Here is a 26,297-nt window from a genome sequence, read left to right on the forward strand (position 1 = left end):
CATAACTGTCGAACTTAACAGAATAAGAATACCGTAATGACATGATGTGGCGTCAACATTTAATACAACAACTAACTAAAAGAACAAAGTACAAACACTAATTGCTTAATTAAGGACACAATTATCCTCATTGTGTAGCTGTATTTGTAATCTACTTTTCCCAAAACTAAAATGCATAATACAGATGCATAATACAGTGGTGTGTGTGTGTGTGTGTGTGTGTGTGTGTGTGTGTGTGTGTGTGTGTGTGTGTGTGTGTGTGTGTGTATATATGTGTATCTATATCTATATCTATATCTGTGCGTGTGCCACACACACACACACACACACACACACACACACACACACACACACACACACACACACACACACACACACACACACACACACACACTCTTCTTATCGTCAAATAATACAACGAATAGCCTTGAATCTTGCAGGTTGTCACCTCCCAATCACACGGGGGTGCTAAAGCGCTTATACAGCTAAATAACACTTCTTGCCCGGCACACACACACACACACACACACACACACACACACACACACACACACACACACACACACACACACACACGCGCGAAGAAGAGTAACCTGCTTCTGGAGTTATATCAACCCAGGAGGACTAATTGTGTGATTACACTCCAGTCTTCCGTGTATTTTGTATCATCCTGAAACAGCCCCCCTTTAAGTGATGTTTGCCCTCAGGAGCGCACTGCGTCTCGGCTCGAGGAGGACGTGTGTCCTGGGGTTAGGGAGGAGAGGATGCGCCGCCGGGTTGCCAGTGGACGACATCGTCAACGGATTGACAGAGGAGCAAATAGAGGTTAGCAGCACCGTTAGCCATGGATCACACGACGGTCCGTCATGGATGAACTTCAACCTGGTGTTTGCACTTTCTCCCCTTTTGGCCCGTACATCTACATAAACGTTCAGATTTCAAATATAAAGTGCTTAACCCATGGCCACAGATGTTACAATTATGTACGGCCCATCAAGAAGTACCCGTATCTTCTGTATTGTTCAATAAAATGCATTTTAATCCGAACGGTGGCCATTTTATCAGTTTTTTCGCCATATGCTTTCAAATACGCGACCCTATCGGTTGGGAAGTGTATTGCACTCTGATACATTATAACTATGAAAAAATGGCCACCAATCGGATTAAAATGCTTTTTATTGAACAAAATGAAAGATAAGGGTACTTCTGTGGGCCAGAACATAATTGTAACATCCGTGGTCATGGGGTAAGTACTTTATATGTGAAATCTGAACGTTCATGTAGATGTACGGACCGTAAATGGAGAAAATGCAAACACCAGGTTCAAGTTCATCCATGACATGATATGACAGTCATGTTTCAGGGCTAGCAGAACCGTTAGCATGTGTGCTAATGTTATTGTTTACCGAGATTATGCCAGCTAGTCTATGCACCTGCGAACCTAAGTTCAGCGCACCTTTAGCAACACTAGCCTTGGTTTCCTTGTCAGAAGGTTGAAGGGAGGTTGTTGTCATAATAAAGGACACCGTAGCTGGTGGTGACATAACTTTGATAGCAGCCTACGTAATCTAATGACGTGTGAACTGATGAACTCTATGAACTGTATGTCACGGTTATCACCACTATTGACAAGTGTTTTGTTAAACGCAGGAGAACAAACTGCGTTTTTGTTTGCCCATAAAGAAAGGACACTTTAGATTATTACAGAAAATGATACGTCAACAACACAACAGTATAGGGAAGACTTCTACATACAAGAGGAGGAGGCTGGGGGCGGGGTTGCCTATGAAGTGTTTGATTGGTTACCTAAACTAAAGGCTCTGTCTGTCTGTCTGTCTGTCTGTCTGTCACTTGCAAATTAAATGAATAAAGTGGACTAATACACATGCTTCCATACAAGTGAACGGCATCATACAATTAAAGAAATTGACATCCTATCATGCTCTGTGGCATGTAAAGTAATACAAATGCTGAGCAGGCTCTGTTGACCTCAATTTTGAATCAAGATGGGGATAAGTGACAATGATAAACGGTTCATTATTAGGGCACTGATGGCAGGAGCTAATAGTCCCAATTCAAAGACCACCAGTGTTTGTAAAGAGACATCCCCATTTCAATCTATGGGACAGACATGAAATGGGGTTGGCAATTGTGGTCGAAAGCGCAGTCGATAACAGTGATACTCATGCATTGGTGCAATATGTAAGGAAAAACAGTTCAGTCAATTGTGCAGAAACCACAGGCTGTGGCCTACAAAGATGTAAAAAAAAAAAAAAGGTTATGTCAGATGAGTCATTCATCATATTCGCCAAAAGTGGGCAAGCGCATGTGTGCCGTGCTCAAAGAGAACGGTACAGCCCTGAATGCTTGACCCCTACATTGAGGTGGTCTGGTGGCTCTCTTATGCTGTGGGTAGGGGGGGGGGGGGCATTTCCCTGGCATGGTTTGGGGTCCACTTTTCCCCTTAAGAGGGAAATGAATACAAGTTATACTGAGTGATCATGTTTATCCTTTGATGGGAGTGGTCTCCTCCAGAATGCCAATGCCCCCATCTACAGGGCACGAGGCGTCACTGAATGGTTTAGGCATGGGACGATTTGAAAATGTTACGCCACGGTTCAGTTAATCCTGGCTAAAATAATTGTGATTCACGACATTATCCCAATAGTCTTAAATGTATGCTTAAAAACTTGCATTAAAACATACTGGAAACACTTTACCTTACATTTTGTTAAGATAAAAATGTTTAATGCATCATAGGACACATCTTTGTTTTCTGAATATCCTTTAAAATGAAAAAGAAACGAGGCAGATTCAGACTGTCACCAACCCCCATCAGGTAAACACAATGAGAGGGGAAAATCCATTAATAATAACGATAAGAATCTACCTATTTAACCTGATATCCAAGCATTCAAATGGTTCAATGCGTCATCTGTTGTAAAAGCACAGTAAATTAATAACTAGCTTTGCTTTCAGATCACACAGACAGAGGTACAGCAAGGATAGCACAATGAATGCAAAAAATAAAATAAGATAAAACTTATAATTAATAAATCAGGTAATCACAAATTATATTCCCCCTGCGTAAATGGGACATAAAAAATAACAACATTGTGTGAGTCTGTTCTTTAAATAAAATAAAGTCCAATGATACCATCTCCTTTTCCTGGTTGATGTCCCACAGTCCCAACTGCATGTGTAGCTCTACACAAACAAATGAAAGTCCAAAATGAAATAGTCAAACTCAGTGACTTAATGTAGCCTGATTTAAGAGACGTTCACACTGAGTGCTATAACTATAAAAATATAGTTTTAAGAATCCTTCTAAGTCAAGTGGATGGCAGAGTTCACACCAACTATAAAAAACTAAAATACAATGGTGAACAATATAGTTATCATTATCGTTATAGTGCTCAGTGTGAATGGCCTTTTAGTTTACAAAAAAAAATGAACTACACTGGCACTTTTCTGTCATCAAATACTGTAGTACTAGACTGGTGGCCTAGAGAATTAAAGGTGTCAAACTATGGTCCTTTTCAAATAGATTGAAGAGCAAACATGTCAGCACATTCACATTTTCTTGCTTTAGTTGTGCTTGTAGAGGTTTGAGAATGTTCCCAGTTCCCACTTACTGGCACTGAACACTCTTGGAAGGAACACTGTGGTTAGCTAGACAGCTTTTTGAAGTCGCTTGTGAGGATATTCATGATTATGCCGATAGTGGAAATTCACCACACAAAAATTATTATGAGTGTTTTTATTGCAATAAAATATTAAATCTTATATCCTCCCATCCCTGGACGTGATTCTTAAAGCCTTTACAGTCGGAACCAGATCTCAACGCAATTGAACACGTATGGGAGATTCTGGGGCCTGGTGTTAGAGGTTGTAGCGCTCTACACCACCACCATCAAAACACTTGGAGAATATTTTGTTTGAATGTTGGAGTTCCGTATACGTGCAGGGTTTCCTGCAGGAAAAAAAACGTAGTCTACGTGCCACTGGTGATATTTCTATGTAATTGTTTGCAACTTTGTAACTTGTTATCCACAACCTGTTCTTACCTAAATTAACCTGATGAATATCTTATTTTGTCTAAACAGCTTAGGCAGACAGTTCGAAGGTTCCTGACAGAAAAGCTTGCTCCTTATGCCAATGAGATCGACAAGGAAAATGAATTTAAAGGAATGCGGGTATGTTTAATTTATAGAATTTATTTTTACCATCAATATTCACTTGAATGCCATTAGTCAGGGCCCAGACCCCTCTGTGTTTCCCAACCCTAAGTCAAGGCTGAATATGGATTTGCTTGTCTGTTTTTATACTGTACCGCTGAGATAATCCAGATCCATTGGCTTTTAAATACCATTAATTAACTATTTGGATGGCTTTACCACTAGGAATTCTGGACAGAAACAGGGGAGATGGGACTTCTTGGCATAACTGCTCCAGGTATGATGGTTAGATCTAAGATTAAAACGTTATTATCGAGTTATAATATATTTATTAATGATGAAATATTTTCATGTGCAATTTGGTGTAGTTCATAGAGTAGTTTGTTTTTTCTTGAGGCATCATCCTTAGTTTAAAGAATCCTGCATCATTCAACACTCATGCGGCTTTGTCATCACCCTGCTAATACCTGGTCAGCCCACAAATTATAGTCTTGTTTCATGATGCACTTTTGAAAAGCTGTAGGCAATGATCTAACCATTAAGCTAGCTCATATAGCCTATTTGTGTGGCTACACTGTAATGCACACCCTGTCTTTTAATTCCAACACTTCACCCGTAGGCTTTTTATCAAAGCCCTGAACTGAACTGTAGACTCACAATTGGTTCTAAATTTCTTTTACTTTGTCTCTCTCTTTCAGTGGAATATGGTGGCACAGGTTTGGGTTACCTAGATCATGTCATTGTCATGGAGGAAATGTCACGAGTGTCAGCAGCTGTTGCCCTTAGTTACGGGGCGCATTCCAACCTCTGTGTCAATCAGATGGTGCGCCATGGCAACGAGAAACAGAAGGAAAAGTACCTGCCTAAGGTTAGGATGAGGTATCTTTCATATATTGTTACATTCTTCTACAATGAATTAACATCAGCTTATCAAATCCGAAACATTGAAGAATACATGATTTCATCTTTGATGTCCTTGCCTTTGTATTACTATAAGATTTTAGATGTTTTACTAGGGAATAGAACATAACCAGGTCTGAATGGATTAAAATCCTGGCTCAGTGTATTTGTGTTCAGATAAATAAAATGCAAAAAGAGGATGTTTCACCATTTATGTCCTCAAAATGAGCTTTTCTGTTGCTAGTTAATGACAGGAGAGCATGTAGGAGCCCTGGCCATGAGTGAACCCAACGCTGGATCTGATGTCGTCTCCATGAAACTTAAAGCCAAGAAGGAAGGTGAGATACCATCTAACTATATAAATGGCGAGCAACTTCCGCACCCTGGGTGCGACACCCCACAGCTCTGTTATCGAATAAACAACGCACCGCCAGACCACATGTCGGCAACTGACTCGCCACGGCGGCCGCGCTGAATTTACGCCTCGCGTAGGGGACATCTCACTGCTCACTACAGCTTTTCCACCGCGCAACATAATTAATTCTACTCACCAAATGTCGGACAAAACGGAAGGGGAGGCAGCTTCGTACCGTTTACCGTGCGCACGACCTCATCACCACAACAGCTGCCAGCCGCTGCGGGTTTTTTTTCCTTTTTTTCCAAACTTTTTTTTTGGTCACCATTTTCTCCAGGCACCATTTCTGGTGTAACGTCGGGTGTTTCTTTTCACCAGCCAATCACCTTTCACGTTGCCACGTCCGTTGCCACGTCGCGCTGACGTACGCTAAACAAGCGCTGCCGTGCGCACAATGCAAACGAGCCCAAAGGCGCGCAAAAATAAGCCGACCATTGCTTAGACACAAAGTCAGACCTGGCAACGCAGCCTACGCCAATCATGTGTGAGAGATCTACAAGCTATGGGGCAGAGACGCCACCGTATCTTAGCAACAACCACAGCGCTCACTCTCATTGGTCGTGTCACGCTAAGAGCAGTCTCCAGACAATGGCATCGCAGACAGCTTGCTGTTACTCCTGTAGCCATCACAGGCAGTTGCAGCACGACGGACAGGGCGCTGTGATAGCTGCCATGTCGCTAACGCTAACCTGGTTGTCATGCCTGCAGCGGCTGTGCAATCACTTTGTCAACAATGCACGTTCGTGTGGTGAATGTCTATATTGCTGCTCTGTTCGTCCATTGTAGATGCTGTATGTTTGTGTGTGTCTTCTGGAGAACTATGTAGCTCCACAGCAAATTTCGCTCCGATTACAGCAGTGTTTATCAACCCTTTCACGCCGCCCCCCCCCCCCCCCCAATACACGTACTTGATCTGGGACCCCCCCATTCTGTTTGACTCCGTTCCACAAGTAAATATTGTGAAAATAGCCGATCTACAAGCTCGAAACGCCTCACGTTGAGAGGCTTTGTAAGCTTGGAGATCGGCTATTTTCTACATCATTGCCTCTTTCTTACATTCTTTGCCAATGTGGCCCATGTTTTCATAGCATAGTTTATTGACTACTTCTGTTGCAGAAATGGCCATTTCCTTTACTTTCGCTTTTTTATTGTCTCCGCCAGGCCGAAAGGCATGGCGCAAGACTATGTTTCACCCCCTGTCCGTCCGTCTGTGATAGCTAATCTCTCACATCGTTGACTTGATCGCAGCAAAATAACAGCCCCATGTGGAGAGTCAGTGAGAGCTGGATAAACGACGTAAAATGTGTCAAAAGGAGTCTGTACGGCTGTCGATAAATGAACACATGACGTCGGTGGGAGAGGAGATATTGTGTCTTTTGGACAAACAGCAGCGTGGTGCTGATGTTTGTTGTGTCAAGCAGCTTAATGTCAGAGTGTTTGTGTTGGAGCGCCTCAGTGCGGCTGCAGAGTTCATGTGCAACCTCTTCCAGAGAGACACAGAGACACTAGAAACTCTGCTGGGGAAAAAAAACACTGCTGGGCATTGACTTTCCTATGGACATTGATCTACACACTGCAGGTATATCTGCTACACACACAACATCAAACTACACACTGCAGGTATGATGCAGCGTTTGCATTACAGCCAGCATGCCAGCGTAGTTCCCATATGGTTTCAAGGTGGCCTAAACCATATGGACCCCATGTCAGCAATGTCAGCGGCATCCACTTCAGTCCCAACTGCGATGCCCATGCAGCCTATAAGTAGCTTCTACCTGGCCCTTAGGTGGGCCCCAACTAGCCATGTTTATGTGGGACCAAGGCGGGTCCTAACTGGGTTTGCCCATGCAGGCTTTAACTGGGTTCTACCTGGGCCCTAGGTGTACCCTAACCAACCACAGTGCAGTGCCCATCGCTCCAATTGTTGTGACGTCAGGGCTCTCAATACTGCACATTGGTGGAGGAGGAGGGGCCGCAGGGCGACCGCACACATCGCTGAACCAATGGTAGCCCACGGATGTTTCCTCTGTGGATTTACAATCTGCCCCTCTATGCCACATATCATCCGCACTAAAGGGTCTTCACTGACCGAGCCACGGCCCCACTGACCCTCATGACGCTACGCCACTTAAACGTGCGGCAGCATGCGCTGGGTTGCCATGTTTGCACAGCCTGCGCCAGAAACAAGCAACCACCTTCATGAAAAAAAATAAAACACCGAAATGGTCCGCAATGTTCCAGGGGTGTCCCCGCGCGTCCCAACACTCCACAGGGGGTCAGTGGACCATCAGGGGGTCCGCGGACCCCCTGTGGACCCCCTGAAACATAACAAATATTATTTCTTCAAATCTTTTCCTTTCTCAAAAAAACTTTTCCACTGTTTCACTCCGGCGATTTGGGTCCCCCAATATACACACGCCCACGCTGGGCCCCGTGCGCGGCTGGGGTTGAGGGGGGCGTAGCCCCCCGAAACTCTAGTAGAATATAATTCATTCATCATCCTCAGTCCTCCATTAAAGTCAATGTGCAATCCCTGCATACCCACATTGTGCATGCACACAAACATTTATTCTTTCCGCAATAATATTATGCCACAATCTAAATTATATACTAGAACACTGAGTAGGGAGGGAGATGAGTGGGGTCATTAGGGTTGTGATGTCAGCTAGCCAAGGAAGCAAGTGGAAAAAAGCTCAGCGGACAAAATAGGAAATTACATAAACCTACTGAAAGTAAAGTAATGGAAACTCGCATGCATTTCATGAGAGTTTCATTCAACATGAACATTAATTTAAAAATGCCGCTGATCAGGCCAAGAGGAAAATAGGACGAGGAAAATATTCTAGACAAAATTAGACAAGTTGCGTGTGATTCTGAAGCAGGGATGTGTTGTCATATGTGGGGGGAAACAGAGATAAAACCTTAATAATAGGGAATTATAGTTAATACCTGAACATATTATAGCAGAGACGGGAAGGTATTGTATGGCTGTACAGGTATAAGTATGACTTCAGTGAGGACCAGAACATCAAGTTGATGTCAGCCAACGAGAATGGAGGGTGATGGAAAAGGCCAGATCCCTTAATGAACGTCCAAAGGGCCACTTAATGCGTCATCGTGGATTGCAGAAGTTGCCAAACTTGCCATTGCAGATTTTCTTGAAAGAGAGGCTCACCAACAATGCACTATTAAGTGTTTTGATGTCTCCAAAGAACTGTTTTAGATGTGGGTGTTTCAACCAAATTTTGTAATCAAAGGTGACCATGTGATGATGACCTCAGGTACCCATAGTCACCCAGTTTCAGAAGGTTTTTATTAAGCAGGCATTCACTCAAAGTTATGGCATAAGACATTGTTATTTTTGGATTAATAAAACTATACCCAAAAATCGAAATTGCGCACACATGGGGCACTACTGCAGTGTTATAGTGGTGTTTAACACTTCAAATGGCCATAACTCGTGACCATTGCTCTGATCAGCGCAATATGATATAGGGCTCGATTTGAAGGCTGCGTAGTGGCATGAAAATTGAGTCATTTTAAATAGCTCTTTTCCTGGCTATCAATAAAGCAACCATTGACTTGAGATCATGGTGTCATGGTGATCATTTGTACTTTCTGTTTGTATTTTCTTCAACAGGTGACTACTATATTCTGAATGGTGGCAAGTTCTGGATCACCAATGGGCCAGATGCTGATGTCCTGATTGTTTATGCTAAGACAGATCCAGAGGCATATCAGAAGGGAATCACAGCTTTCATCATTGAGAAGGCAAGCCTTCTGAAACACAAGATTTGTACTATATCCATGGGATCTACTACTGTATATCTAGTACTAGATATACAGTAGTAGATCCCATGGATGTTGTGTCTAAAGGGCCGTTCGCACCAAGCACTATAACTACAGTATAACCATGACTATAAAGATATAGTTTTAAAAATCGTTCTAACTCAAGTGAATGGCAGAATTCACACCACAACTATAACAAAGACAATGGTGAACAATAGTTATCGTTATAGCAATCTGGAAACCCATCGCCAAATAAAAAGGAAAAACAGCGCCCTCTGCTGTTTTTGGGCGGTGTAGCCACCCCTATAAGTGGGGTTGGGACACCTCATTAGTACTAGGGATGGGTATCGTTAGGATTTTTACGAGTCCGGTTCCGGTTCTGGTTCTGCTTATCGGTTACGGTTCTTAACGGTTCCATATTTCGGTTCCAAAATGGTAAAAAATATAAGAGGTCAAATGTCTATTTAATAGGGATGCACCGAATGGAAAATACTTGCCCAAAAACGAATATAGGAAACACTTGGCCGACGGCCGAATACCAAAATAATGGCCTTAAAGTATTATTTAAAAAAAAAAAATATGCATTTTTTAAAACATTTTGTTGTACCATTGCTGTCATGGCTATGCCTCTCTTGTAGAGCTACATGATTATGGCAAAACCCTCATATCATAACTTTAATGGGTCCATATTGAGATCAGTTATTTAAAACGTATTTATTTATTGTGTAGAATTATTTATTTACTATTGTGTAGAAATAAAATACAATGTCTCAAAACATTGAATAGCCTAACAAAAGGCAATATACTGTAATGTCTGCAGTTGCATTATTGCACACAGCCAAAATGCATTCATAATATTAGGCCATTCCTTCCTTTTGGAGAAGTCACTTAAGTTTCACCCGATCTACTATGATTTCAGACAGACAGACAGACAGACAGACAGACAGACAGACAGACAGACACACACACACACACACACACACACACACACACACACACACACACACACACACACACACACACACACACACACACACACACACACACACACACACACACACACACACACACACACACACACACACAATCAAGGAGAAGCGTTTACAGCTGGTGTTATAGTTTTGCTCTGCGCAGGCTGAGGCTCTTAAGTAGCGCTGGTTATTCTGTTAATGTTACACCCTCTGACATGGATTCTAGTTTTCAAGGTGACAACAGCAACGTTTGGTTACAAAGTTTGCAGGGCAGGCTAATTCCTTCCTCACTACTTCAGTTGAGAGACGGACATGGTGGTGTCACTGAGGGGGAGTGGAGAGGGGGGGGGGGGCCGTGTGCGGGGAGGAATGTGGCTCAGGGAGAAGCAGCAGCTCCGCAACTGATGTATACTTCTCCATACAGCGGTGTTTTACCGGATTTGTGATTTTGTGCTGCCTTTCTTTTAACGGCTTTTAGCGCGTCTAGGAACCGATATGCAGAACCGAAATTACATATTGTTTATGGGTACCCGGTACAGACAATTTCTTTATCGGTTCCTGCTTGGAACCGAATTTCGGTACCCAACCCTAATTAGTACACCCCTAGCTGTACTGTGATTGGCTGACTCTATTCAGCACTGTGATTGGCTAGCGAGACACATGATACAATTAATAACCTATAAATATAACTATGCACTTAAAGAAAACACTTTTTTTAAAGTGAGCTTCCATCACTGTGATGACCACTGTGATGACCACACCGCCCACTTCACACTGGGTGTGATTTTTAGCGGCGTTAGCCGCTCTATACCTTTAGGTATAGAGCGGATCCTGCTCTATACCTGACTTTGTCCGTGTTCACCGTCAACGTTCTGATTGGTCAGACCCGTCAACGTTCTGATTGGTCAGACCCGTCAACAAAGTGATTGGTCAAGCTTCATGTGACACATGGCTATAAACACATTATAAACACATATCGATGACAAAATGTATCAAAGGCGCTGCTACCTTCACACAGGGTGTGATTTTTTTTACTCTTTCAATTGGCTCTGGGGGGGGGCTGTACAGTGGACCCGTGCGCAAGGAAACCAGGGCTTTTGGTCTGCCTTCAGCGCTTTACTTCCGGTGGTGCAACTATGTTTTCATTCCCACTAACAATATTTCTCCACGGAACACTAACACCAATTCTCCCAAAGAACATGGATCGTTTTGGTTATAAGCCCACTTGTTTCTATGATGAAAGAGCAATTTAAAATGTTACTAACTTTCCATGGTCTTGTCGGCTTCGGGGACGCTATTGTTAAATGACTTTCGGCTTGTTTCTAGTGGGGAAGGAACGGCACATGCGTAAATCCCGCCCACTACATTTGATTGGGTAAAGCGCGGCCTGCTTCCTGATCTGATAGCACGCCCACATTTTAAGCAATGCGCACGGGTTGTCAACATGGCTACCGACAGATTCAAACGCAGAGCAGAATCTGTTCTTGAGAGATTATCGTTATAGTTATAGTGCTTGGTGTGACAGCCCTTTAACCACTTAACCCCAGAATCCATATTGTTGGGGGGGGGGGGGGGGGGGGGCTACAAGCTCACAATACATTGCGTTTTTTTATTTATTGAAGATATTTAATGTAGAGCGAAAATAGAAAAGTCACTAGTATAGAGCCCTGAGGGACTTTGTTCTACCAAGTATAGGGTTTAAGTGGTTAAGACTTCATTAATCGAATTGATGGGCCTGTGGGTTTGGCTCCTGTCTTCTTCTGTTTCTTTCTGGATGTTCTGGATGCACGTTAATTCACTGAATTTACATGCATGTGATTTCATTGTATTTTCCCTATGACTTTTATTAACAGAATAAAGTCGATGACAATGGAAAAAAAGATCATTTATAATTGTTTTATTTAATAAAAAAGGGTATGTGTGACTTTCCTCTAGGATATGCCAGGGTTTTCTACAGCACAGAAGCTAGACAAACTAGGTATGAGAGGATCCAATACCTGTGAATTGATCTTTGAAGACTGCAAGGTCCCAGGTATGCATTTGTATTGTCCGAGCTGATGTTGGAGGTTGCATTAGGTACTACAGTACAACCCTTTGTAATAGGTCATTGACCCGGTCGGGGCAATCTTTTAAATTTGAGTTATTTTAACATTCCAGATTTTACTGTATTATGTGATCTTTGTGTAAACCTTTTGTCTCTCTATTAAGTTGTAGATGTTTTTATTTGTTTTAGCGACGCACATCCTTGGTCCTTTGAACAAGGGTGTGTATGTGATGATGAGTGGCCTGGACCTGGAGAGATTGGTACTTGCAGCAGGACCAATTGGGTAAGTCTGTTTAACCAATTTACCTATTTGAGTTTTTATTGTGTGCCTGGTAAGTTTATATACTTATTTGGACACTTTCATACGTAACAAGGCTATGTCTAGAAGTTGCTTGCTTAAATAACACACATAAATAACACCAGACAAGGAAAACTATTAAAATGTATAGTGAATTTTGCAATGCATCAGCCACTGGGACAGGTGTATGCAAAGCTAGTTTCCCAGCCTGCCTAACCTTGGTAACCTAGGCAGCTGTTGGCTTTGAATTACCAGAGATGCCTTTGATTTATGATGTGAGATATTTTCAACATCATCAAAGGCTCAAAAGTGACATCACTTGCAAAATATGTGTATACAGTACATACACACACACACACACACACACACACACACACACACACACACACACACACACACACACACACACACACACACACACACACACACACACACACACACACACACACTGTATATTGTATTTAGCTGCTGTTATGCATAGATTGTGGTTGCCTGAATTCAGCAACCTTGATCGATTATTTTAGGTTTTGTTTGCTCATTAACATCTCATACAGTTTAGAATTTCGCATTTCAGGAATCTGGCTCATGTTTCGTCCAAAGAGGCAATTTGATCATGCTGGCATCAATTAGACAATGTGGCCTGGACTGTCCCCTGCTAGCTACCGTTGCCGTTAGCTTGTGTCTCATGTAGCCACTTGAGAAAAGGAGTGCTTGTGTATTCTGCTGAACACTTTGATACTGTGATTGGTCAGAAAAGGATCTAGGTTGTGTGTAATTGTTGATGTTAAAGAAGAATAGATGTGTAATGCTTAATTTATTCTGCGTTGTACAATGGTGTCGCTTGTTGAAAATAGATGCAACTCGGTGTGAGGTCATAGATCAGCCTTTTTTGTTGCTCAACACTGACATACTGAAGATGTGTTTTTTTTCTTTAGTAAATGTTTCTTCTTCCGTGCAGTAAATTGTTTCCTATTGTAACTCTTACTAACATGAATATCCCCTTTTCAGCATTATGCAGTCGGTCCTGGATTTTGCTATTCCCTACCTACATGTCAGAGAAGCTTTTGGACAAAAGATTGGACACTTTCAGGTTTGAACTAATCACCATGTCCAACCTGGGAGAGACATTTGGTCAAATTAATAGAAGTTTCTGGTTTCCTAATGTGTCATATTTACCTCTACTACAGTTGATGCAAGGCAAGATGGCTGACATGTATACCAGACTAAGTTCCTGTCGGCAGTATGTGTATAATGTCGCCAAAGCTTGTGACAAAGGGCATTTCAGTGCCATGGTGAGTGGATTTTATTTTAGTCACTAATCTTACTACGCTGTTGTCCAACTTTGAAACCTTTTGGGTAGTTGATGTGTCATGTCTTCCCTCATTCTCAACAACATTACCCTTATTATTTGTATTTATTCATTCATTTTAATAGTGAAAATAACCGATATACAAGCTTGTTCATTGTTATTTTTATATATAGGGCTTAAGTGGTTAAGTCGCTTTTTCTCCATTATGTTTCTATTCTGTCAAAAACATTTCCAGTTTGTCAGAAATTAATAGAAATATACAGTAGTCTAGAAGTCATCTATTAATCTCTCAAGACATTCCCTTATTCAGCATCCTATTTCACTTTTATTCTAAGTTGTCCTGACTAAATCCCTGACTGGTTTTATGCCTCTGCAATATGGTAACCATGCGTTTTTATTTATCCTTCTTTTCTTGCAGGACTGCGCTGGTGTGATCCTGTATTGTGCTGAGAATGCCACTCAGGTTGCTCTGGATGGCATTCAGTGTCTGGGTAAGTGCAAATCAATGGCTTAGATCAGTTGCTCCCAAACTTTTTAGCTCGAGACCCAAAAGAGAAATTAGACGTTTGCCCAGGACCCAAACTAGTGCAAATAGATCTACAAGCTCACAACGCGGCACGAAGCGACACGCTGTGAGCTTGTGAGCCACTTCTTGAATATACACACACACACACACTGTATTATTATTTGTAGGAAACAAGAAAAAGAGGACATTTACTCGCAACCCATAAAAATGTGTCCGCAACCCAAACATGGGTCCCTACCCACTGTTTGGGAAACAGTGGATTGGATGAAAAAGGCATTACTAGAACTGTAGGTGAGTTTATGAGTCACAGGGAAAAGCATGGTCTGCTTCAACAACATACATAAGTTAACATGATTAATTATCTTGTTGATTCAGTTAATTAAATATTTATAACAAGTTGCACAATTTTTTAACTAGAACCGAGATTAGCTGCTCACAGACAGACACGGACAGACAGACACACGGAAGGACAGGAGTGAAAACATAATCCCCAAGCCCAGTCTTTCCGGCCTGGCAGAGATAATAATTGTATTTAGAATTAGTCTCATCCAGGGGGTGGACTATACAGTTGCATTCTGTCCATCTGAGATTGTGTCCAGAGTATTATTTCCCTTACAATGAGGCCTAGGATGACCAAGCTTGGTACGGTTACATGAAGTTATCCATTAGTCCATTATAAAAGACAAACAACATGTTTCACAAGAGCTCTTCATCAGGTTCATCACTCGTGCTGAATAAAGCTATCAAGTTAAGTCAGTCCATCGTTTGCATTTTCCAAGGAGTGTGCAGTCACTTTATCTTGTGGATGTGAATCCTGAGTAGATCTAATTATTTATGTTTTAACCACTTAAACCCTATATAATTTCTTGCCCGGAGTCCCCTGGGGGTTTAGACTTGGTCCCCTCCTTTTCTGTTTTTGCCAAATGTTTGCCTATTAAATGTCTGTGTGTTACCTCATTGTCTTCATAATCATAACATAGATTATTTTTTCCTAATAGGTGGCAATGGCTACATCAATGACTACCCCATGGGCCGCTTTCTACGAGATGCTAAGCTGTATGAAATTGGGGCAGGCACAAGTGAGGTTCGCAGGCTCATCATTGGTCGATCCTTTAACAGTATGTTCAAATAGGTGGACCTGACATGGGCAAATGACTCACTGCAGACTGACCAGATTGCCCCCCCACACACACACACACACACACACACACACACACACACACACACACACACACACACACACACCAATGGCCTTACACAAGCTGCTGTTTTTGTCATGATTAATGTTGTTTTGTGAGATTTCAGCCCACATTTTTCCTTGGATTGAGTGATCGGTCATATTTCATATTTTTTAAATGGTACAAATTGTGTCATGAAACATCCCATAGTTCATTGAGATGTATCATTTATTTGTTATAGACATGGATCTCTGCTGCTTACTGCTTGTCGTATTGAATAGGACTACGACTAATAATTATTTTCATACATTATTAATCTGTTTATTTTTTGTTAGTCTTTGTCATTAAATTAGCCCATAAAACTTAATTTTTTTACCCAACAGTTAAAACATAATTTTTCTTTGTATAACATGGAACAAAGGCAAGCAATCACATTTTGTTGAATTTGCAAATAGCACATATAATACATTTTGATGCATAACTATGTCAAGATCAGTTTCCGCATCAACACATGACAAGCATTTACTGTACCAGCTGGCACTTACACTTGTTTATGGTCCAGTGAATTTTTATTACTATGTCATTGTTTTACAACAGTAAAACATGACATGACAGAGACCACTACATACTGTACAAATGATTACTACATTAGAAATCATTGATATATCCACCACCAGTGTCAGGCTAAGATTTCCACACATTAGCGTAACTAAATATGGAAATCCTAAATGCTGTATTTGTCTTCCTTCGGTCCTTGTCAAGAAAGCTTTGCGAGATCACCTCACCCTGCATATGATTTCAGGTTAAAATATACTGGTGATAATTGTACTGTGAACATTTAAAACGGTGAATGAATGATTGTAAGAGGAGTGGAGTTTGCATAAGAGCATACATTTGAATAAGCAACTCCTACTGTACTTGCATTAGCAATTTCCAAATCGTGACACAAACAGCCTTGAGATTTAACTGCCTTCTGTTACTGAGTTTAGGACTGTTTCTTTTCTCTTTTGTCGTAGTCAGCATCTATAAAGTGTAAAGTAACACCACACACTGGTATCGATTACTCTGTTATTATACCTGTTGTAAATTATGTTGTGTTGTATATAACCTGGGTAGATTATTTTGTAACTGCTGTTGATATGTGTAGAAAAGTGTTTTTTGATAAGCTTGCTTTACATTTTTTTTATTTGGAAGGGACCGCGTATATCAATGAACAGTACTTACATGCTGTAATGTAAATACACCGAATTCAGCTGGGATGCTAATTTCCATCAGTAGTCCCTAACAAGTAACAATAATATAAACAGGCAACAACATAATACAATGTTTTTGTGTGCAAACAATAATAAAAACAAAACATGATTTTGCATTTTTGGACTATAGATAACCTTTATTTAACCAGTAAAAGCAATGAGACCTAAGTCTCTTTTGCAAGGACTTGAAAGTGTGTGACTAGAATGTGTGTTAGTATATGAAGTTTCTAAATCCTGCCTTAAATATAACAATTTAGCATCCATAATTCACAGTTTGCAGTGAGCATACAGTAATTATTGTTGGACTGTATTTAAAGCAACTTAAGTTTAATTAAGACATAATTACCTTTGATTTCTTTGAAAATGTCTATTTAAATACTTTTATCTGATACTAAAACATTAACCAGTAACTGTCATACAAATGTGCTACTATCCAGTGTTGTGTTCTAGTTTTTTTCTGAAGGTATACGCTACGATACGATGCGCGTGGTCCAAGGTATACGCTCTCGCGTTTTCAATGGATGAAATGGTTATTAGACTGTATACGCTTCTTCCCAAAATAATCTGGACTGTGTACGGCGTATACAGCATCTGACGGTAGAACACACCACTGCTACTATCATACATGTGGCATAAACTGACCACAAAAACTCTGCTACTTCCACTTCAGTTCAACAAACAATGCAAAGTACCTACTGTATACCATGTGTACACAGAACTGCCACCAAAATACAGGCCCAGATAATCATTAAACTTATTGCTATTTTATCTAACTATATAAATGGCGAGCAACTTCCGCACCCTGGGTGCGACACCCCACAGCTCTGTTATCGAATAAACAACGCACCGCCAGACCACATGTCGGCAACTGACTCGCCACGGCGGCCGCGCTGAATTTACGCCTCGCGTAGGGGACATCTCACTGCTCACTACAGCTTTTCCACCGCGCAACATAATTAATTCTACTCACCAAATGTCGGACAAAACGGAAGGGGAGGCAGCTTCGTACCGTTTACCGTGCGCACGACCTCATCACCACAACAGCTGCCAGCCGCTGCGGGTTTTTTTTCCTTTTTTTCCAAACTTTTTTTTTGGTCACCATTTTCTCCAGGCACCATTTCTGGTGTAACGTCGGGTGTTTCTTTTCACCAGCCAATCACCTTTCACGTTGCCACGTCCGTTGCCACGTCGCGCTGACGTACGCTAAACAAGCGCTGCCGTGCGCACAATGCAAACGAGCCCAAAGGCGCGCAAAAATAAGCCGACCATTGCTTAGACACAAAGTCAGACCTGGCAACGCAGCCTACGCCAATCATGTGTGAGAGATCTACAAGCTATGGGGCAGAGACGCCACCGTATCTTAGCAACAACCACAGCGCTCACTCTCATTGGTCGTGTCACGCTAAGAGCAGTCTCCAGACAATGGCATCGCAGACAGCTTGCTGTTACTCCTGTAGCCATCACAGGCAGTTGCAGCACGACGGACAGGGCGCTGTGATAGCTGCCATGTCGCTAACGCTAACCTGGTTGTCATGCCTGCAGCGGCTGTGCAATCACTTTGTCAACAATGCACGTTCGTGTGGTGAATGTCTATATTGCTGCTCTGTTCGTCCATTGTAGATGCTGTATGTTTGTGTGTGTCTTCTGGAGAACTATGTAGCTCCACAGCAAATTTCGCTCCGATTACAGCAGTGTTTATCAACCCTTTCACGCCGCCCCCCCCCCCCCCCCAATACACGTACTTGATCTGGGACCCCCCCATTCTGTTTGACTCCGTTCCACAAGTAAATATTGTGAAAATAGCCGATCTACAAGCTCGAAACGCCTCACGTTGAGAGGCTTTGTAAGCTTGGAGATCGGCTATTTTCTACATCATTGCCTCTTTCTTACATTCTTTGCCAATGTGGCCCATGTTTTCATAGCATAGTTTATTGACTACTTCTGTTGCAGAAATGGCCATTTCCTTTACTTTCGCTTTTTTATTGTCTCCGCCAGGCCGAAAGGCATGGCGCAAGACTATGTTTCACCCCCTGTCCGTCCGTCTGTGATAGCTAATCTCTCACATCGTTGACTTGATCGCAGCAAAATAACAGCCCCATGTGGAGAGTCAGTGAGAGCTGGATAAACGACGTAAAATGTGTCAAAAGGAGTCTGTACGGCTGTCGATAAATGAACACATGACGTCGGTGGGAGAGGAGATATTGTGTCTTTTGGACAAACAGCAGCGTGGTGCTGATGTTTGTTGTGTCAAGCAGCTTAATGTCAGAGTGTTTGTGTTGGAGCGCCTCAGTGCGGCTGCAGAGTTCATGTGCAACCTCTTCCAGAGAGACACAGAGACACTAGAAACTCTGCTGGGGAAAAAAAACACTGCTGGGCATTGACTTTCCTATGGACATTGATCTACACACTGCAGGTATATCTGCTACACACACAACATCAAACTACACACTGCAGGTATGATGCAGCGTTTGCATTACAGCCAGCATGCCAGCGTAGTTCCCATATGGTTTCAAGGTGGCCTAAACCATATGGACCCCATGTCAGCAATGTCAGCGGCATCCACTTCAGTCCCAACTGCGATGCCCATGCAGCCTATAAGTAGCTTCTACCTGGCCCTTAGGTGGGCCCCAACTAGCCATGTTTATGTGGGACCAAGGCGGGTCCTAACTGGGTTTGCCCATGCAGGCTTTAACTGGGTTCTACCTGGGCCCTAGGTGTACCCTAACCAACCACAGTGCAGTGCCCATCGCTCCAATTGTTGTGACGTCAGGGCTCTCAATACTGCACATTGGTGGAGGAGGAGGGGCCGCAGGGCGACCGCACACATCGCTGAACCAATGGTAGCCCACGGATGTTTCCTCTGTGGATTTACAATCTGCCCCTCTATGCCACATATCATCCGCACTAAAGGGTCTTCACTGACCGAGCCACGGCCCCACTGACCCTCATGACGCTACGCCACTTAAACGTGCGGCAGCATGCGCTGGGTTGCCATGTTTGCACAGCCTGCGCCAGAAACAAGCAACCACCTTCATGAAAAAAAATAAAACACCGAAATGGTCCGCAATGTTCCAGGGGTGTCCCCGCGCGTCCCAACACTCCACAGGGGGTCAGTGGACCATCAGGGGGTCCGCGGACCCCCTGTGGACCCCCTGAAACATAACAAATATTATTTCTTCAAATCTTTTCCTTTCTCAAAAAAACTTTTCCACTGTTTCACTCCGGCGATTTGGGTCCCCCAATATACACACGCCCACGCTGGGCCCCGTGCGCGGCTGGGGTTGAGGGGGGCGTAGCCCCCCGAAACTCTAGTTATTTTATAATGGTGAACTCGCATACTGGTTATAAGTTCACCCCCATCTGTCTAGCAGCCATCCTTGACCTTTACCACCCCAGGGGTTTGGTGTGGTTAAAGTTTGTGTAAAGATTTGGGCGTGGGGGATTACATCAATGTCCTTTTGACAGATACCATTCTCAGATCATATTAATCACATGAACCCTGGCTTCCATATTTTGGGCAAAATTTCTAAATTATTTTGAAAATTCAATTTATGTTCAATTATGTATACTCTGTGTGTGTGGGTGTGTGTATATATAATTATTATTTAACATTTTCAAAAACAACAAATAGCATTGCAATGCAATGTGTTGTGAAGCTTGTAGATAGGCTATATAGGCCATTTGTCCTACAGTGAATTATACAGGGCTTAAGTGGTTAACTGCAAATGTAACCAGTTATACAGTATGTCATTACTATAGCATATACAAAGCTACTGTTGCACAACTAGAGAGGATTGCATGATGTGAGACACTAGCATGTTCCCTAATACAATCCAATTGAAAAAGTTTTGGTGTCCAGCAAAAACATTGCAACAGTTTATCTTACTATACAGTATTTACTTTTTCAATGAAAACTAGCATGGTCCCACATGGCCAAATTATTTCTTTAATCTAGGATCAATGCCAACCTATTAATAATGCATTTTAAATATTAAAAAAACATGACAATGTCAGATAAAGTCATTTCTGAATTCCTGAAAAGCTAACCTTTCAGCGACAGTTTTTTTCCAGGACAAAGGTAAGATGACACATCAAGCTGATCTCTGACAGATCTGATAGTCAAATGAAAAATGTATTCATTATCCTTGGTATTTTCATATAGCACTCATTAGGTACATTTGTTTCAATAAATGGCTGCACGAAGAGACAAGTAAATCAAATGGCAGTCTTCTGTGAGAGAAGGTTTATCACATTTGTGACGTGATTAATAACTTTATATCTTGCTTGAGTTATTATCCATCAGTAATCTCTCAGGAATTATTATTCTCCATCCTTCTCTATCTGACTCCAGTTCACTTTTTCAATATGACACCTCTCTCATCCCTCGCTGTGATTTGTGAGAGTGAATGTTCTCTGTCCATCAGCGTTGCACAGGACTATAGCTACGGTCACCTGCCTAGATGATGGATCAGTAGCTCATTGCCACAAATCCAGCTACTCCACATTCAGCTCTCCTGGCTGTTCTAACTCAGACAGATTGATGTCAGGATGGTTGTTTGGTTGGACTTTGATCCTGCTCAATATTTCCCTTGGTGTGTCATATTGTGACAAACCACTTTCCAGAGGGATGAATTATTTCTAGTACAGGAAAAGGGTTGCAAGAAGTCTCCCATACCCCAGGGGTTCCCAAACATTTTCATGCTGTGACCCACCTGTGGAGGTACTTGTGGCCCAGGAGCGGGACCCACCAAATATTTTTAACCCAACCTTCTGCCCTGCTATGATCCACTTATGGGTCCCAACTCACTGTTTGAAAACCACTGCCTTATACCATGATCATCAGCTCTGGTGAACCAGTGAAAGGTGAGGTTTGAAGTTGTCAATCAGTACAGACAAATACCGTGTTAGAATCAGTAAATTAATAATATTCAAGGAAGAATCCGATAAGAGAGATAAGACTAATTTGTAGTTATCAGAAGACAGATTGTTATGGTGCTCTGGTGCAAGACTGACCTTATGGGACAGTATACAGGATAATATTCCTGAAACACTGCCATGTTGTTGTTTTGTGTGTTGTTTTAGAAGTGTTAGCACAAATACATTTCTGTACTGATCATATTCACTGTCAAGTAAGTGTGGCCTCCCTATTTTGGGCATGTCATAATAGAATAAATGTGCAACCTGTTCTGAGCTTGTAGCTCAGCTATTTTCCACAGAGACATTTATTGGGCTTTAAGTGGTTTGTTTTTACATTTCTAGCTTTCCAATGCCGTTTTGTTGGTCACAAATAAACAATTCAAAGTTATTGAAATTGAATTATGTTTTATGGTGAATTTAAGGGTAAATGATATGACTACAGCGTTGAACTTGTGCAATGTGTTCTCTCCCACATTTGGAGGTAACATCAGTGATACATGGGACATGAGAAGTGAGAAACAACTTTTGAACTTTTGATTTGAACTTGGATTTCCCCTGTGGAATTCATCAACACCAGCGAGGATGGATTTTAGAGGAAAATGAACCCTGAAATGTGTGATTATGTTAATATGTGATAATGCGATTATGTGAACTTAAACATGAAAAACTGTCTCCTACAGCTAGAAACTGCACAACTGATGTTGTCCGTGACAATGCATTACTGACTGAACTTCTACATTTGCCGCCAGCAAATCACAGCTATCACTTCAAACCATTCTGAAACAGAAAATGTGTTCTAACCCTCAGAAAGGTGTCACAAAGGTCATACATCCGTAATGTTGTGAAGTGAGAACACCAGCCATGTTGTGAAAAAGGCACAGCAACGCCTCTTTCCCCTCAGGTGGCTGAAAAAGTTCAGCATGGGGCCCATGATCCTACGGGTCTTCTACAGAGGCACCACGAGAGCATCCTGACTGGATGGGAACCGCACTGCACTCAACCACAAAGCACTGCAGAGGGTCATGCAGTTAAACCCAGAGCATAAGTGGATGTGAGCTTCCCTCAATCCAGGTTATATACAACAGTCATCGTGTCAGTAAAGCCCGTAGGATTATCAACGCCAACCGCAACCATGGACTGTTTCAGTTGCTGCCGTCTGGCAAGTGGTACCACAGCCTCAAGGCCCGGACCAGCAGGCTCCGGAACATCGTTTTCCACCAGGCAACCAGGCTTATGAATAAGGGCAACCAGGCTGATGAATAATAGACACTAACAGCCTGTTGCCTGTCTGCCTGTTACACACACACACACGGACGCACTGACGCACGGACGCACGGACGCACGCGCGCACGCATGCACACACGCACGCACGCACGCACGTAAGTATGTATGTATGTATGTATGTATGTATATATATAAGAGAAAGAGAGAGAGAGACACACACACACACACACACACACACACACACACACACACACACACACACACACACACACACACACACACACACACAGACACACAGACACAAACAGACACTGATTGATAGATACATGTATAGATGTTTTTTTCTTTAAGGATTTTGAGCATCAATCCCCGATGCAATTCGCTTATATAATCTGGAAATAATCAGGAAAGGCTAGCAGGCTACTAAAGAAGCCAGCCAAACAGAATGGCCCATGAAGGAGTATAGGCCTACTACAGTAATGTATGCTTCTGAAAAAAGAGACTTTTCAGCTTGTGTGTCTAACCCAAGCTAGAACACAAATATTTCTCTTCATGCTCTGGAGAGCCTCCAAAGTTCTAAAACAAACCAACAAACCCACTTCTGCCAGTGCCTGCCTGTCCTGAAAGCCCCCCTAGCAGGTGGCCCATGCTGCTATCTTTATATGACAGCAACTGCCTCAGCTCCTACCATTATCCACAGTCAGCTAAATGTTAATATATGCAAACATATGTGTTTATTTCAGCACTTGGCTCTTGGATTTATGTGTATCCTATTTGGGAATCACTTAAGGGAAATGGTGAGGAAAGAAAACGGCAAATAACTACATACAGACCCATTAGCCATTATAGTCCCCCCTCAAGTATTCATTAATTTTAAGCCGGCTACTTGTTGGACAGGAAACCAATGGCCAATTATCTTAAGCAGATACTTTAGCGGTTAATTTAGCTCTGTAATAAGAACATGCAAGTCACTTGCACATCCATGTGTCAACAGTGGTGGAAATAAGTACATCATATGTACTCAAGTACTGTACATAAGTTAAATTTTGAGGCATTGTTACTTTACTTGAGTCTTTCCAATTTGCAATACTTTTACTTCTACTCCACAACATCTCAGATGCAAATATTGTACTTACTGTAACTTACTACTAGTTACTTTGTAAATTTCGATAATTATTACAAAACATGCATTAACCACTTCAACCCTATACATTTTGGCCATTTGAAAATAGCCGATCTACAAACTCACAGTCACAATGCATCTTGATGCAATGCATTGGGAGCTTGTAGATCTGCTATTTTCAAAAGATGTTTATAGATTTACTTACATACTTACTTGTGAAATGGGACATCCTGCTGAATGAGTACTTTTACTTTAGCTACTTTCAGTACATTTTGATACCAATACTTTTGAAGTTTTACTCTCTAACTCTCTAATTCTAATTTAGAATTCCGGACTTTTACTTGTAAGAGAGTATTTCTACATTGCCGTACTGACAAAAAAATGTGAGTAGGCTACTTTTTCCACCACTGCATGTGTCAATTAGGGCAGTGGTTCTCAAACCTTTTAATTTCAAGGACCCCCATAACTCTGACAGTGTACAAATGGAACCAAATGGACCCTTACGGGTCCATTTGGTTCCATGTGTACACTGTCAGCGTTACAGACCTGTAAGGGTACATTTGGAAACCCCCAAGGAACTCTGAGGGTCCCTTGAGGGGTCCCCGGACGGACCCCACTTTGAGAACCACTGAATTAGGGTCTATCTATATAATCTATTCGGCACCGTGTGACATGTGAACGGTGAGTCCGTACGTGGCCCTTTAAGAAACTCCATGTTTTCGCAACATGATGCGTCAACATAAAAGCGGATGATGCTGTTATGTAAAAACACGCTGAAGTGAGTCGCAGTTTCTAAAAGCGCGAATGAAGGCGATTTACACCCGAGTTTATTTCTGTTGACAATGACAACACAACTGTAGTTTCTACTGCAAACGACTGGCATTTTTTTACGCTGGGAATAATAATAATCGCGCAGTTTCGAGAAAGGCTGCTTCGTTCTAGTGGATCGCGGGGCAGATCAACGCAACTCAACTGGAGTGAGTGAGTCGCCCACTGTTTTCCTTTACTTGCGAGAACCATACACCTGACCCATCTCTCTCTCTCTCTCTCTCTCTCTCTGTCTCTCTCTCTGTCTCTGTCTCTCTCTCTCTGTGTGTGTGTGTCTCTCTCTCTCTCTCTCTCTCTCTCTGTCTGTCTCTCTGTCTGTCTCTGTCTCTCTCTCTCTCTCTCTCTCTCTCTCTCTCTCTCCTACGCTGTGTAAAAGTAATTTGTCGTTAATTGTACCCGTCTGTCTGGGTTAGTTGTCAGGTCTACACACAGTTCATGGTCACTGGGAGAGAGACAGACATCAACTAATTTTAACAAACAGTAAAGAGCGTCAACTGACTAGATTCAGCCAGCTGGAATAAAAGATCAATTATACAGTGTATGTATCACCATCTGAAGCACTTTTAAACTTCAGCATAAACTTGTGCAGGTGGAAGAGTCGTCTTTGTTCGCCTTTAATAGTGTGAGTATGCATGGCTTATTCCAGTCTGATGTGGTCACAGAAAAAAGCAGTTACACTAAGTAACCAACTATTGTTGCAGTGGTGTAAAGTAAGTACATTTACTCAAGTACTGTACTTAAGTACAATTTTGAGGTATTTTTACTTTACTGGAGTATTTCCAATTTTCTTCTACTCCACTACATCTCAGAGGCAAATAATCCACTACAATTATTTGAAAACTTTAGTTACTAGTTACTTTGTAGATTTTGATGAATATTAGAAAACATACATTGACCACTTAAGCCCTGAATACATTTCGGCCATTTGAAAATAGATAGATCTACAGAGTGTTTCTACATTGCAGTGTATTGATACTTTTACTTTGAGTAAATTTGAGTACTTTTTCCACCACTAGATTGTTGCATCACAAGATGGTTAATGGCATGATAGACTGAACGTTAACACTGGTTTTAAGATGACTATGGAATCTTGGAAATCGTCTCCTAATTCTTGTATTTGAATGTAGGCTTGCTAGATTAAATCTGGGTAGTGTGTACTGTAGCCTATTGCAGTACATAAAATTCCCCTTGGCCAAATGCTGCCTTCGGTTGAATAATGTATGTTCTTTGCATAAACAGCCTCAAACCATTAAACAATGCAGTCACAATAGCAAAATGCCATGCAGTAGATCTAGGCTGCTTACTATAGTTTTTGGAGATTGACCTTTTTCATAGCAATTTTTG

At 42.0% G+C, this 26,297-nt stretch overlaps 2 protein-coding genes across 3 annotated transcripts in view; both read left to right on the plus strand.

Annotated features, from left to right (window-relative positions):
• The first annotated feature begins 583 nt into the window (after positions 1–583).
• Positions 584–16,977, plus strand: ivd (isovaleryl-CoA dehydrogenase). Its single transcript, XM_084044295.1, has 12 exons — positions 584–825; positions 4,107–4,196; positions 4,404–4,455; positions 4,877–5,046; positions 5,323–5,416; positions 9,134–9,264; positions 12,189–12,285; positions 12,487–12,580; positions 13,604–13,685; positions 13,783–13,887; positions 14,323–14,395; positions 15,429–16,977. The coding sequence occupies exons 1-12, from the start codon at positions 694–696 to the stop codon at positions 15,560–15,562; spliced, it is 1,254 nt and encodes a 417-aa protein (XP_083900421.1). The 5' UTR covers positions 584–693; the 3' UTR covers positions 15,563–16,977.
• A 7,925-nt stretch (positions 16,978–24,902) lies between these two features.
• Positions 24,903–26,297, plus strand: part of bahd1 (bromo adjacent homology domain containing 1) — a 30,351-nt gene continuing 28,956 nt past the window's right edge. The window contains exon 1 of one of the 2 annotated variants that reach the window (XM_084045723.1): positions 24,903–25,106. The gene's annotated coding sequence lies outside the window, so the exon portion shown is untranslated. The remainder of the gene's footprint in view (positions 25,107–26,297) is intronic. The other variant, XM_084045725.1, reaches the window with a different exon arrangement.

Source organism: Gymnoscopelus microlampas (assembly GCF_963454915.1).
Source record: "Gymnoscopelus microlampas genome assembly, chromosome: 20".
Taxonomy (NCBI): Eukaryota; Metazoa; Chordata; class Actinopteri; order Myctophiformes; family Myctophidae; genus Gymnoscopelus; species Gymnoscopelus microlampas.